The 16522-nt window shown below is 40.2% G+C and overlaps 1 protein-coding gene across 1 annotated transcript in view; it reads right to left on the bottom strand.

The window, feature by feature from the left end:
- EML5 (echinoderm microtubule associated protein like 5) overlaps positions 1–16522 on the bottom strand; it is a 133789-nt gene that overhangs the window by 113144 nt on the left and 4123 nt on the right. The window contains exon 3 of the mRNA XM_009884597.1: positions 2716–2919. Within this exon, the coding sequence (XP_009882899.1) occupies positions 2716–2919 (204 nt within the window). The remainder of the gene's footprint in view (positions 1–2715; positions 2920–16522) is intronic.

Genomic DNA, 16522 nt, shown 5'->3' with positions numbered 1-16522 from the left:
GAGTCCCCCTCCTCAGCCGAGTGTGGAAACCACCCCGCTCCCCCTGCGGGCCCGGCGGCACGCCAGCTCCGTTTCGTCCAAGAAGAAAAGGCCAACTGTAATTTTTAATGGCTAATATTTAACCCCTTAACCCCACCGCTTTGCCTCACGCACCGCGCAAGGGGCACTCCCCCATCCGTGTCTTAATTTCCCCATGACACAACCTGCGATCTCAAAGCGTTTCACAGGGGAAAGTCACCGTTTTCCGACGTCGCAGGTGGGGAAGCGGCTCCTCTGTGCTGCGTGAGGCAGCGGTGCGGGGGGGGGCCCCGCCACGTCCAAAATTTTGGTCAGGGGAACATCCTCCTTCCCACCTTTGTCACACTGTGGAGCGCCTAGCTGGCCAAGTAAATGTACATTGCATGATCACGCAGAGTTTTCGCACTGTAAACATGAATACTTGTCCTAAAAGCTCCCGGATAACTAGCCTGGTTTGACAATTGAAAATAAAACCGATCATTTTCTCATTACTTTCAGCACAGATTTGGCTTTCCAAGTGTATGTATTTTGTCAGGATTTATTTTAAAATCTCCATTTCTTTAAATTCTGTTTCTCTTCTACTGTTTCATTAGTCATATTAACATTTCTTCCACAAAACATCTGTGTCTGACGAGATACTTCATGTTGGAGAAATTTTTCCACGCTACATTATTTACATTTTAATTAGTGGCAGTATTTCCTCTTAAACCTTTCTTGAGTAAACCCTAGATTATATTATTCCTTTCGTGGTTTTAGAAGAATAATACTTTTGTGAAAACATGCACTTAAGCATTCTAGTCAATTAGCTTTATATTAACATGTTTTCACAGTCTAGAACACCAAGAGACTGTATTTTTCTCAAACTCTGACAAGGGGTTTCATGTCACCAGGATGAGATGCAGCACTCAGTCCCACACGTTTATTGAAAACAACACGAGGCACATAACAGGAGCCTGCAAAGAGATTCATGCAGCCTGAAACTTGACTCAAATATACAGCCAAGTAAACTTTCCCCCTCCATGAAAAAAAAAATACATTTTTTGAAAGAAAGAAAGAAACGGGCTTTTATCCCTAATCAGGACAAAAAAGTCATACATATTCACCAACAGATAAAGCAAATGTTACTTGCACAAAAATCATAAGCGCTCTTTCCCCCTTCCATTTGCTTCCTAAACAGCCAGAGCACCTTGGAACTTGGGTAGCCGCAGTTTCTCAGGAGTCCCCAAGATGGGAGACTAGCCAGGGAAACAGACTGGAAAATTCCCATCTAGTTCGCCTTAGAAGTACAAAATGTATTATTCTTTCTGATCTGATGTTAACTCTGCGGGGCTGTTCTGTGTTGCTATCCCAGCTCTTCTCATGGCAAAGGTGGTTACAGAGAAAGTCTATAACAACAATGCTTAGTCTCATTCTGGAAATGATATGGAAAAGAAACGAACACTGGCTTCCTTTTGAAAAACAAACACCCCCAAAAGTTTGCATTTCTGCATTGCTTCCCCTTGAATTCCACAGAATGTTTTGAATGTCGATCTACATTGAATCAAATCGCTAGTAAGATTTTGTGCAGCTCCATAAAATTACAAATATATTGAGCTAAAAATAAGATGACAACTGCAAGACTGTTCCCTTCATAAGCCGAAGCTTATGAGAAAGTAGGTCTGAAAAACACTCGATGTACATGATGTCCAAAATAACTTGTTTCAAGCTTTTAAATGTTGATTGGATTGATTATCAGCACACATAGGCATTTGATACATATTTGACTTCCTCTGTTGTAAAAGCTCATTGGAAAGTGGGAGTATTTCTGTGGTAGAAATTAAGAATATATTTTCTCTTTACTGCACATTCATTGCATATTTAAACACAAATGTACAAAAATACATAATTATGGTGTCCCTACTTTCTTGTACTCTATATAAATATATACTTTTGTTGGGTTATTACTTAAAATGAAATTCTGGACTTCTTGAGATCAATACCAATGTGTGCTATTAACTTCAATGGAGCTAAAATTTTAATCTTGTGGACTTATTCACAAATCGGAAATTAGAACAGGAGAGTATTTGGTTAGTGAAAGTGAATGGGCTGTTTTCAGCCCCATGTTCCAAAACCGCTGTTACTAAAACTGAAAAGAGAAAACATCAATCAGGAAGAAACTTTTACATGTAATGACATTGGCTCAAACTGGAAGGTGCAGATCATATTTCCTGTAATGAACTGGAGAACCCAAAACTGTAGTCAGAAAAACTGCATATATGCAGTGCAAAGAGGATGGGAACAGCTGCATGTCACACACCTCACAAACAGCCAGTATTTCCTTATGGTTGACTACCATCTCTAAGATGAGGAAATGCCTGAGAGAAAATTCCAAGAGGAAGACTACGCATCGTTGTAGTTTGCTAACCTTATGCCCGCGCGTAAGCGGTGCAAGTGGAATTTTACATACCCAGCGTCTATTTTTGCCAGGAATAGGAAGCAGTGTGGTATTGCAACCTCTTCCTCTACCCTTACTCTATCTCGCATTGCCATTCCTTTGGCCACTACCAGCCTGGACGTCTCCACCCAGTAGCACTGGTACCGGGCAGTCAGGAACCACCAGGACCTATGACTTCCCTCCATCAGTGATATATTCTTGCGTGCGCTGCACATGTACACTGGGACCCTGACACCAGTCCCTTCTCCAGTAGACACACAGACCGAGCGTGGCCTGCCCTTTCCAGGCTCTCCTCGGGGCCTGTGAGTCCCCTCGAAGCGCCCCCGTCGTCCCCGCAGCCCGGGCGGGCCGAGGGCGGCGGGACGGGCACGGCGGGGCCGGCGCTGTCCGCGGTGCTGATCTGGGTGGGCGGGATCCGTGAGGCCAGGCGGTGACCGCAGGGAGAGGAAAGTTCTGGTTTATTAGACCTTTGGTTATAGTGGGAGATAAACGAGCTTTTAGCCAAATAAGACGTTTTATGTGCTTCCAGTAAGGTATTCTACAAGTGAAACATGGTGTTTGCCCGTTTTGCCTCTGCTGCCTATGATGGGTTTTATATCTTTCCTATGATGTCAGATACATCACTGCAAATTATGTTTCATTAGTATACAGTGACACAAGTACATCACTTCTTTAAATAAAATCAAATAAGTGGCATTTTAATGTCTCACAACACGTACTTATAAGATGTACTTCCTAGCGTATTGTAAATATGTTTACAATGCATCTCATGTTCTGCTAAATGGAACAAGGCTTAAAGAAGTGATTTCTTAAACAAATGCTCTTGGAACAGCTAATTCCAGAGCACACAAGATGAGGGATTATTCTCTGTTAAGTCCTAAGTAATACAGAGTAGCTGGTTCAAGTAGTAATTATGTAATATGAAACAGATGAGCAACAGTGACAACATTAATTTCAACATCCTTGGGGATAAAAAGGTCTCAGTGTATTATGGGAACACAATGTCTGAAAATAATATTTTGCAAAACCAAGAAACCTATTTAAGAGAGAAAGTAATGAGAATTATCTGCTACCATTTAATAGCACTGAGGCAAACACTAAGGATCACAAAGGCCTGTTTACTACTGGATAAAAATAAGTAGTCAAGGAAAAAAGACAGCATCGCAAACTCAAGCACTATTGAGTTAATTCTCATTCAGAAAATGGAAAATTTAACAAGATATTTTATACGATATTAGCTAACACATAAGATGCAAGTTATTAAGAAATCTGAAGCATCATCCAATACTGTAACCATTTTAAAAGCAAGTTCCATTATAAACTTGGTAACTACAAATCCATATGTTTTCTTTTAGTACTGACTGATAAACTAGATACAATGGTTGAAATGAAAATAAAATGTATATGTGTATGAAATTAAATATTACACATATTAATTTATCCTGCTTCTGCAAGATAAATTACACCTTGATAATCATAGGCATTGTATTCATTTGGTAAACATTCACTCTGGACACTGGAAGAAATAGGCATCCTATTGAAAAGAAAATGAACATGTAATTTTCACAATGCAAACAGCAACTAGGGCTGCAATACATTTATTCATGGAAATTTGATTTAGAAATGTCCTCACGTAATGGTTTCCTAACACAGGGCTGGTAAAGGGATGAACAAGATACAATCATTATTGAAATTAAATTAATCTATCATTAGTATAGAAAGCAACAACTTCTTCTGGACATTCCAAAGCAGAAATAAATCAGTTTAGGACAGGAAGTGATGTGAGTACATCAGTAAACAATACCAACTGAAATTGTAGAGGGAACACAATTACTGAAGACCATACACTGACTTCCTTAGCTGTGACATTTTTAACAAAAGATCTTGTTTTAGGTCTCTCCTGTATTCCAAAGTTCAGATCCTCTCTCGAAACTGAGAGAAGAGTTTCTACCACGATTTCAAAGGCAAAAATCTAAGAATTTCCATCACAGCACATAATTTTTTCCAAATAAATGCAAAAGAACTTCTAAATTTAGTTCCAGATTTGAACTTGCTGTAGTAAAATGATGTTTAATATTAGTCTCAGACGTTAAGCACTAACATTTGTATTCTTTCTTAAAATGTCTATCACAAACTTTAAAAATTGGCCCTAAAATCTGTGTTAGTGCATGAGAACAGTTCAATGAAAAAAATTTCTTTTTAGTCTATAAACAATGAAAAAACTACTGTTCCAGACTGCCAACAATCTGACACCAGAATGCATTTTGAAGCCACTCAGTGGAGCACTCAGTTTCTTTCAGCAATGACATTGTGTTTACACAACACGGCTCTAGTCGTCACACACACACTTGGATCTAAACAGCTTTTTTCAGCTTGCATTTTATGCGCAATTATGTGTGTACTGAAGTCATTCATCTAGGTGATGTGACGAACTTGTATCAAGCACCAGCCTTGATACAACATATGACAACTTAAACAGGCTTAAATGAGGTGCATAAAGAGGCTGATTAAATCCCAATGCATTTTCTATCAATAGATTTATGATGAAAATTTGATTCTGAACTCTCAAAATCAATTGATTTCAACTGTTGACTAAACTAAATATAGAATGCAGTTTATTTTAAATTCTAATTATGTAACAGCTGTCTCTGGCTCCATCTTATGATATGATCAAAAACAATGTGAAGCAACACCTTGTTTGCATGCAGTGGTAATTTTTCTACCTGTTTTCAATTTTTTCTTTACAACTAGGATAGTGTAGTATGATCAACTCCGGAGCATGTTTTTAATATTTTTGGGGGGACAAATTAATATTTCAGCAGGCTGATGCTAATTGTTAGATTAAAAATTGGCAGGTCAAGATGACATCTTTTTGCACAGTAGCTGACAAGGTTTTCAAAATATAATGCACAGTACTGACTTTGCAAAAGCTCTCAAAAAGCTTAGCTGTCAAAAGGAATCAGGAAGGAGCTTAGTTGTAAGTCACTACATAGAATCAACATACAATAATGCAGGTTTATCAAATATGACATAATTTACCAGTGATATAAATATTCTGAAAAACTGAAAGAAATAAAATATTTAAACATTAAAAAAGTAACAGTATTAATTCTCATAATGCTGACAAACTTAAAAAATAGCATAGCACTATTAATCCAGAAGTGGAGTGCAAACCTTAAATTAATTCATTTCATTGTATGACTCCATACTGTCAGATTTGACTAAGCACCAGAACAGATTGGTTAAGGACTGGAATAGGTGGCCCAAAGAGGTTGTGGATTCCCCGTCCTCAAGAGATTCTCTAATCTCAGCTGGACAAGGCCCTAAGCAACATCATCCAACTTTCAAGTTAACACTGTTTTGAGCAGGAAGTTGAATTAGACAGCCTCCAAAGATCCCTTCCAACTTAAATCACTCTCTGATTTAGATACTCGGGTCTGTAGGCTGGTTTCCTACACTTATGCTGCACGTAAGTCAGTCTACAGACTGAAGTAAAGTAAACCTACTTTAATGACAGCAAATTCTTCATTTTAAGTCATTCCAATTGTAAAAGAAAATATGGGCAAGAGACTGCTACATGATTTAACCTTTTAGTGTAACTTACTGTGCACAAGCCTCTATGAAATAGCCACTCCTCACAGTAGAAAAATAGATCCTTTTCCCACACTTTTGCTCTAAAAATGCTAAATTAATAGAAAAACAGAATAACACTCCTAAAAGCAAGAAAGTTGATTTGTAGGGCACCTACATCATTTTTTTGGTAGGAACTAACAGTTATATAACAAATGAGGATGCTGGAATGGCTTTGCAATTAATCCAGTAGACTGAGTATCAAAAGATCTGTATTCTCTCTCCACCACTTTGATATATACATATGTGTGTGTCTTTATATAAATATATGAGCAAACCCATTTACATCAAGCTTTTCAGGTATGACTGTTAACTCGGTATTATTACCAGGGTTCCTACTTCAATATTTAGGATCCACTGCAAGTAAGTGTGCTAGTCCAGCTGATCTAAACTTGAAAAGAAAGAAAGAGTAAAGCCCATTTTTTTTTAAGCTGAGCATCCAGTCATCAGTGGATCCTTTGCAATTTTTTGCAACCTATCTTTAAATGGAAATAACATACCAGCCTTTTTCATAGGCCACTGTTTTTTTTATAGCTGCATTGATTCTTGCTAGTGTGATGAACACCGATCTATATTCAGCACAGCATACAGAGCATCTGCATCAAAAAAGAAATAGTGCCTCATATGAAACACTTAAGATAAAAAATAAGGTAACAATCTCACTTGAAAGACATCCTGTTCATCCTGCACACTGAAGGAGGTGTGGATCTGATCCCAAAGATTGTATTCAGTCCATGCATAAATAGAACAGGGCAGACCTAAATTCATATGAAGGTTAATGACTTGGGACCTGAACAGTATTGCCACTTAAGTTCTGTTATCAACTATTGGATGATCCCTTTTCAGCTAGACCGTGGTAACCATGGTTAGGCTATCACGTATGACCAGCAAGAAGCAGCAGTATTCTTCTTTATGATAGCAATAGTTCCTATTGATGCATACTGTTGCCTTGGCTGGTCATAGAATGAAACCTGCAGCTGTTACTACAAATTTCTTTCCCTGATGCTGAATCTAAGCCTCAGCACAAAACTCTGCTATTGATGCAATTTCATTTGCATGACCTCTCCTAATTTTCTACAGTCATTAAGAAATGGGTTCTACAAGCAAATATTACGTGAACTCAACTTCAGATGGCAGAGTCCGTGCTGAAAATAGCATATAAAGAGGGAACTTCCTCTTTGTGCTCTTCTGCCACACATACGTGCCTTCCTAAAAAGCAAGCACTTGGCATGGCCTGATCTGTAGTCCTGTTCAGGTTCATTCAAAGCACACAAAACAAAATTCGCTCTACACTCTGTTGCTCTCAATTTTCCCAACACCAAATGTATCTGCATCAATCATTAGAATGAACCCTTTTTGCATGTCATCTTTCATAATGCCAACTTTTGTTCAAAGCCAAGCCAGACATCTCTAGCTAAGGCAATCTGCAGGTAGACATGTGGTAACATCAACATTCATTTTCAAGCCCTTGATAATTGTATTGAGCAGCAAATTACATCTTTCTTCTGTATTTTTACATGTTGAGGGAGATGAGTAACTGACAGAAGCAGTAGCCTGCATCTGAATGACTTAGCTACTGAGACACACGGGACATTTCTCCACAGAGTTGAATAAGAAATTTTAAGATACCAACAGAATTTTAGAAATGATTTTTAGCTTCTGTTCCTGGTTTTATCATAAGAATGTGAGTTCATTAGGACAGACAAGGTCTGACAATTAGCATTCCTTTTTCAAGAAACAGGTATGATAGCTTGGTACACAGAAGACTCCCATGGGGGACTTACAGAGAAAGGCAAAGTGAGCCTATAGTGTCTATGTTTTAAAAATGAAGGGGGCCTTAGATATTGGTGAGTCTCGTCCTACTCTCCTCTTCCATAAGCACTTTGTAAGAAGCTAATTCATGTATCTCATACTCATAGTTTAAATGTTAAGAGACTGATGGAGAAGACTCATAAGAACATTAGGGAAATGCAAAGCATTTTAGGCATGCCAATAGTTTATTCTGGAGGAGTATGTAAAGGAGAAAACATTAAATACATCTATCCTTTCAGAGCCAGTATTCACTATCAGATTAAAGTGCCCTTGTCAGTAGGAAGAAAGAAAACTGTATTAAAATAAAAGGTGAAAATGCGAAGCAGATTTAAATCTCTAAGCAACATTTAATCTTGACAAGTAATTGAATAATTAATTGAAACACAACTGAAATCCAGTACACAGATATAGATGTCAACAAAACCTACGTTTTATAAAAAGCAATTATACAAACCCATGTGTTTTATGAATAAAGATAAATAATAATGGATTCCTGATATTCAGTAGAGCTCCCTGATATTTTCATTTAGAAATAATTATAATAAGAGTTCTTATTGTAGCCTGTCTCAGGGACATCTAGTTTTCAAATGAAAAATAAACCAGAGGCAGAAGAGTAATTAAACTCTTTCTTCTGATTCCTGAATTTTCTGTTCTTTTTTCAAATAAATGAAGGCAAGGTTCAAATTACCCATGAGACAGTGATATCATCACAATACTCCAGCTGTAAATAAAGCAGCACCACTGAATTTCCTGTCCTTTCACAGATGAGAATTGTCTTTCAAAACATACTAGCTGAGGTCAGGTCACTTCTAATACAATGAATGTGCATAGTTATACAAGACAAGCACATGACTTTCCTTTAATAAACCCTAGTGATTTCTATAGTTATGTGACATACCTATCATTCTACCAAGATAGCATTGATACAGTGCACATGGAGGAATTTGTTATAGTTGGAGGACATCTGACTTTTATGACCAAATTAAGCACTTCTACTTAAAGTAATGGAAGGGACTAACCACTAGACTGCAAAACTTTTGAAAAAAAGAAGGCAGACAAGCTTATATTTCACTCAAAGCAATTTCCACCTTTCATAATATCACACATAAACACTACTTGTATCATTTCACATGGTGAAACCCATCTTCCACCTAGACAATCTCTCCCAGGGTGTTGCTGTTACTAAATTATGATTTTTTTTTTTTCTATCAGTGTTAAACAGGAAATTTATAAGTTGTTCTTCTCCCACAAATCAAGTACATCTGAGGTATAATTCCACGAATTTATTTTGTCCAACTTCCCACAGAATGAATTTGCCTCATTTTGGGAGAGAGTGAGTGAAAGAAGCAGATAGCTCTGGGAAGCTACTCAAACAGTGTCTTAGCCCTGAGCTATGGGAAAGAAACTAAGCAGTTTCCACACATATTCAAAATTACTCTTTTTCCACACACTATACACAAGTATGCCAGAAGTGATAATTCCTGAAGTATAACATGGAGATTTAAGCAATACTAATTTTACTGAAACCAACCACTAATTTCCCATAAGCCACTGAATAGCTTTCTTGTAATAGGTAACACTTAGCTCTCAAATGGGGTGTCAGTTACATATTTGAATAAATGACATCATGAAGGAAATGCTTCAGACCTGAAAACTACACCTTAATACCATGCAGATATTAATGCCAGAGTCTGAAAGATACCATGTTCTTGCTTTTGTGGAGGAGAGCCGGCAGTCTCCCAAGCTGTGACTGTGGACCCCCAACGACAACAAATGTCATCCATTTGAGTGCCACTGAGAGTTATTCCATGCACTGCAGCCTGTGTGAGAAAACTCCTGAGCAGCCAAACAGGCTCTCCAGGCTTCTGCCAGCCTAACGATGAATACAATTTGATGGCAGAGCCATTTTATTTACAGGCCAGTTGTGCAGTGTGGCTATGTACAGGGGACACAGGACGCCCACTTGCTGTCCAGTTGGTTGAATTCTCTTTAGATCTAGCATATACAGCTTAAATGGCTACGATAAACTCGCAAGTCACAGTGGCTCACTTCATGCATAGAAAGGCATACGTACAAAGGACTAGCGTACAGAGGTGCAACCACATGAAGCCCTGAAAGCAAAAAGCTTTCATGTAGAAAACTTTTGCAGAGTTAAACTTCCACTGACCTTTGCCTCAGACTCACCCAGCCCGACTTCAGGATAGAGAATGGCTTTACAAAAATGGGGTATGTGGTACACGGCACAACTGTGCACTAGACATGACTTTGTGTTTGTGGGAAATGAGAGGAGGAAGTTCGTTTTCATGTTCTCACAAATCAGTAGTGGCAACTGCCCAGAGGTGGTGGCAGGAGCAGGAGATTGCACTCCAGGCCAGCATCTGATCAGCTTTGTTACTGGCCTTCTGTACTTGCTCTTTTATATACACTCAACTCTGCAGAAGGGCAATTGCTGGGCTTTTTTCCTTTTACTGTTGGCACCAACCAAATGCATACATTACACTTTTTGGGGTTAAGCATCAGCATTCGCAACAAAGGCTAGCATCAGATACCTCAGCAGACAGGTACCATTAGCATCCAGGAAGGCCACACCACCAGAGCAAACACAGCCGCTCTGAACCAGGCATACATGTATTAAAGGTATGCTGCTCACCTGACTTCAAGGAGACTAAAAAGACCAGGAGTCTTTAAAGGCCAGGAGGCCAGCAGCAGACCCTCAAGGAAATAGAGCAAAATATAACCTACGTTTTATTTTCCTTTACTGTAGAGGCCTTACAGCAGGGCTCTAAAACACCCTAATTATGTAGCTGGAATTAAATACTCTAAATTAATCGATGCCTTTCAGAAGGTGACGTGGAAAAGACTATTTACAAGCCTGTGCTGTAACTGTGCACAATGACCTGAGGCTAACTAAAGTGCATGGCTGCCCATGCTGATGGCCTATTGTAAAAGTTAATGTTGCTGTTAACTAGGAGAAATGTAGAAAATAGAATATGAAAATTCCTCTATGGTCTCTTCCTATTACTCATCTCAGTATTAGTCTGGGAGGACTGCAACTCAGAGTCCAGCAAAGGACAGCCAGAGCTATTGTGGCTCTGTTTGTCAGCTCCTGTTTCCCTTCCTCTGCCAATCCAATTCCCCCTCCTTTTCTCATATGCCATAGGATAATTAACCAGCGCTATCAACCAGCCCTACAGTTAGTCCTAACCCATGATCAGGGTTTGTTTCTATTCCAGGTCAGCCAAGGAGTTTACACAAGGACTTCGGTATTCCTGCAAGTAAAGTCTTCCTATATAGTCTTATTTGACATATTCCTTAATGTACTAGTTGCCCTGTACCGGCTTCCAAAATCCTGTTATCAGTGTCCCAGAAAGTGGGTAGCAAATATCAGAAATACTAGAAATACTTCTGTGTTTGAGAATTACCCAAGTGTGCAAGAGTGCCTCTACACATGCCAGAAATAAGTATTCAGATCCCGATTTATTTGGAAATAAATATCATAGGCAGATGGATAGGGTGAGTTGCTCAGTTGAACAGGTATGAAGCTTTCCCAGTTTTATATGTCACCTAACTTCAGCTGCAATGGATTATGTCTTTTTCTTTCCCTGAAGGTAGTCTGGTCATAGGCCCTGAATCTAATTCCTGGCTGTTTAGCTTTCGTGCAATTATACTGGAGGAGGACTGCCATACAGGGCTCTACAAAGCACACAAGGAAAGACACAGGGACTGTGTGTCCTATTCCAGGGTTTTAATAAATTAGAGAAGTGAAATGTGGCTACCGACAGAGATTATTATTTGGAGGCAGTACTAGACTGGTTAAAAGGTTCAAATTTGGGGATTTCGATAATCAAGATAAATGAGAGTCCCCACATTAGAAAGCCCAGAACAGTCCCCTATGCAGGAAGCGATAAGCCAGCATTATCAGTGGAAAAGACTTCAAAAATGATACACATAGAATGATCTCTGTGCCAATACCAGAGACAGGTCAGGATATAAGTCTGCCCAAAAAGCACACCAGCAGCATGCTTGGGGATTTGGCCCCATCTAGTAGCAGCAGCTGGCTGTGACAGACAGAATGCATTTTATGCCTGCTACTGAGGTAGGACTGGACTCCAGGGATGCAAATAGCATCTCCACCAGGGGATTGGCCTGGCTGATTCGTGTAATTTTATGTCTAAGTGCTCTGCTCATACAGAAATCTTTCAGTATTGGATTGGATCTTCTTTGCAATGTTCCTCCAGGATCAGGACGTACTTTTTAGACAGCTGTTTCTGAGAATAAAACAGTGCCACAGTAGAGAGGCAACGCATGAGCAGGGACTTATACGTACCCCAACCACTGACACTTGGGTGGACACAGCTTTCTCTGTCCATCTTCACTTTTTCCTACCCTTATACAAACTTGTCTGTCTAGAGCACTTATCAGTGAAATGTTCAATGTACCACGTGTAGCTTCTGGAACGCAGACAAAACTGTGATGTGATCTGGAGGCAGGAGGAGACTGACAGTGTGTTTCTATGCTACGTGCTAGCAGGTAGGCCACGAAAGTAAATGGTTTGATAAAAGCTAAATTTCCAGAATCACAATTGCTTTACATTTGGAGCTATATAAAGGAACTAATCAAAGGCCCTTCCTCATACAAGTATTGCTAACAAATTATATGGATTCATCTTTCTTTAAACTTTGATCTAAGGTACAGTTTTTTTGCTACATGATTTCAGTTCTGAGCATTCACGTTGCCATGGGTGGATGAATTAGGCTTGCCAGGACAGCCCTTTCTGGCTTCATTCATTTGAATTAGATGCAAACAATCTCATGTAGAAACTGAAAAAAAATTTCCTTCTCATATCTGCAACCAGAGAGCAAAAACCCCTTGCACATTATAGCTTGAAAAAAAGGAAAAAGAATTTTCCTGTCATTCTCAACACTGTAAAATCTCCTCATTGTAAAAAAGCTGAAGATTCATCTTGATCTAATTGCTACCATAGGACAACATTACTTCAGCCTGATCACTAAGTGCAATGAACACCTTTCCCAACAGCGTAACAAATAAAAATTGCTCCAGGACCATCTTCCCCTTTCTTTTGCTGAGAAGCTATATGGCAGTATCTAACAGGCTACTTTTGGAAGACTGTGACCTTTCTTGTTATAGATAGAATCTCGGTGCTACAAAACTATGGCTGAAGTCCAGTAATATGTGTATTACTGATTAAATATACAGCAATTCTTTCATATGAAAAGCATTCATTTTCCACCACTCCTCCCAAGAGAGCTATTTGAAATGCTTACTGTTTTTCTTGCTCTCAGGGGCATCCTCCCATCACTAGGGACCAAATACTGGCAGCTCACATGACTCACAATTTATTCCCATTGGTTTCTAGTCACACAGCCTCATCTCATTTTTTTCTTGTGAAAAGTCATCAGCTTTCATCAGAGGAACTCCAAGTTCACCCCCCATATAAAGCATACACCTTCATGCCTCTTTCTGGGTCTCCACTGCCTTTTGCTGAAAAGCCGAGTCACCTTGGGTGTCCATTCTTTTCTCTGAGAAATAGAAAACACAGTTTCCTTGTCAAGCCAAACACCCTCAGATGAGCCAGAGCATGGAGTAGTCAATGATACCTATGACTAATCCACTACTTGTGCACCTGAATGCACAGCTCCCAGGTTGACAAAGTACTTGGAAACCTTAATCCATTGTGTCTACCCGCGATCACTGCTTCATTGGGTTTTATTTTGATTCGCTATCTCAAAATGGAACTCATTAAAAAGACTGTTGTAATCAAACATTCCAGCATCCTTTGACATTTAATTTACTTAGTAGTCTGGAAGTAGTCATTAAGATATTAAGGCTTAAAATGGCTGTTCACAAAGAAAAAATTACAGGTAGCACTTTAATTATGAGGTTTTTAAGACAGTACTGTTGGAATCAGTAAAATCTAGGAGCTATTGGTCTCCTCTGTCTTCCTGTGTGGATGAATGGTGTATTTAACTGATGTGGGGGGCTGTTCACAAAAGAAAACAGCCTTTTAAAAACAGCAAGTATAAAACATTCTGGCATTATTCATTTCCAGTAAGCCAACTAACACCAGTTTGGCATTTTAATCTAACAACTCTGGAACTAATGTACTGACCTCAAAATGCGTCTCTACTAACTGGAAGTGCCATTCACATTACGTTCCATAAAAAAGTAGCAGCCCTGACGTGCTGAATTAGCTAACATGGTAACAGCAAGCATTTAAATCATTTAAAAACAGATCACCTCATAAACGTACACAAAAGTGAAGGAACTTCAAGTTAGTATTTTTAATAAACCTGCAGTTTTTGACCAATGTTCACAATCCTCTGAACAGCACATCCTGCTCATTGTGCTAAGCCAGACCACAAAACACATGCTGAAGGATTTGCCATTTAAAATAATTAGTAAACAAAATGGGATAATATTGTACAGCTCAATAGTCACTCAGCCACAGTAGTACAACTGCATAGCAGTATCACAGCAGATGGTCTGACGGAGCAACAAGAAATACCGTTCATTCTTCTGACCAACCTTCTGACTCTCCTTGTGCAAAGTCTCCTACATGTTTTGTGGGAATGCAGCACATATGGACTACCACAATGACTCAAAAACAAAGAAGGGACAGAAACTATTGTACTATTTCCCTTTCACCCTTCTTAACTGGAGATGGCATGGGGCCCAGAAAAGACTCGGATCACTGTTTCCCTGTTGTGGTGGGTTGACCCTGGCTGGGCACTAGGTGTCCACCACAGCTGCTCTATCACTCCCCCTCTGCAGCTGGACAGGGAAGAGAAAAGATAATGAAAAGCTCATGGGTTGAGATAAGGACAGGGAGAGATTGTCCACCAATTACTGTCACAGGCAAACCAGACTTGGGGAAATTAATTTAATTCATTACCAACCAGAGTTGGATAATGAGAAATAAAAACTAAATCTTAAAACACTTTCCTCCCACTCCTCCCTTCTTCCCAGGCTAAACTTCACTCCCAATTTTCTCTACCTCCTCCCCCGGAGCAGCACAGGGGGACGGGGAATGGGAGTTGCAGTCAGTTTATTACATGTTGTCTCTGCTTCTCCTTCCTCCTCAGAGGGAGGACTCCTCATACTCTTCCCCTGCTCCAGCATGGGATCCCTCCCATGGGAGACAGTCCTCCATGAACTTCTCCAATGTGAATCCTTCCCATGTGCTGCAGCTCTTCACGAACGACTCCAGCATGCATCCCTTCTATGGGATGCAATCCTTCAGGAAGAGACTGCTCCAGCATGGGTCCCCCACAGGGTCACAAGTCCTGCCAGCAAACTTGCTCCTGTGTGGGATCCTCTCCCTGTGGGTCCACAGGTCCTGCCAGGAGCCTGCTCCAGCAAAGGCTTCCCACAGGGTCACAGCCTTCTTTGGGTGCAGCCACCTGCTCTGGCATGGTTTCCTCCACTGGCTGCAGGTGGATATCTGCTCCACCATTAATCTCCATGGGCTGCAGGGGGACAGCCTGCCTCACCATGGTCTTCATCATGGGCTGCAGGGGAATCTCTGCTCTGGGTCTTGGAGCACCTCTTTCCCCTCCTTCTTCACTGATCTTGGTGTCTGCAGAGTTGTTGCTCTCACATATTGTCACTTCTCCCTCTGACTGCTGTTCTAAAGCAGTTTTTTCCCCTTCTTAAATATGTTATCACAGAGGCGCTACCACTTTTGCTGATGGGTGCAGCCTTGGCCAACAGCAGGCCCATCTTGGAGCCAGCTGGCATTGGCTCTATTGGACATGAGGGAAGCTTCTAGCAGCTTCTCACAGAAGCCCCCTGGCTACCAAGATGTTCCCATGCAAACCCAATACACCTGTGCACTCTCCATGGGACAACCAAAACCCAGATGTCTATAGCTGCTGCTTCACTTCAAGCCACTTACTCATGTATCAAAATAAGCCATCGTCCTGGGACTGGCACTGCTGTTTCTCCATCTTTCCACCTGAGATTGATCTTGCTTGCCTGGATATCCCTTTCATGGATCTTGGACGAACTAATAGTTTAGATGAGACAGAAGCAATAAAACCAGACTGATCTTTTAAAATGCCAATGACGTGAATTTAGCTATCATGTTAGCGTTCATCCATCAGAGACTTTCACATCACAAACTCACTTATTTCTCCAAGCATCCCTAGAGATTTTGTCTTCCTTGTACTTGGGCTGATGGTTGCAATCAGCATCTTGCAATACACACAAAGCAAGAGTACTTGTGCTCCAGCTTTTTTCATCTCTAAATATCTCGGTCTTACTGTTTCTTTGCAAGAACTAATGAACTGAAAGGACTAATGGAGTCTGAAGACTGAAAAAAGTGCTGTTCATAGCAATCTGTACTTTTCTCAACCAGGATTCCCATGGCTCCTTACCCAAATAAGGATTAAAGGACCGTATTTTTCTTGTTTAGGCACATATTCCAATTCCAAATGGCTCTTGATAACAGCACAACAAATAACAGGGCGCAGTTAAAAGTAGTGGAGTCATTTGAAACGTACTGTTCTCAATATTACAGATCAAACCCTGCTTTCAGTCAGCGATGTATCTGCCTACGAGAGGCTCCTGCGGGCCGGCGGCTCGCTGGCACGGGCCGCAAGACCACCC

Source organism: Charadrius vociferus, unplaced genomic scaffold (genome assembly GCF_000708025.1).
Source record: "Charadrius vociferus isolate BGI_N301 unplaced genomic scaffold, ASM70802v2 scaffold300, whole genome shotgun sequence".
Lineage (NCBI taxonomy): Eukaryota > Metazoa > Chordata > Aves > Charadriiformes > Charadriidae > Charadrius > Charadrius vociferus.
The sequence above is the reverse complement of the archived record's forward strand: the minus strand, read 5'-3'. Positions and strand labels throughout refer to the sequence as shown.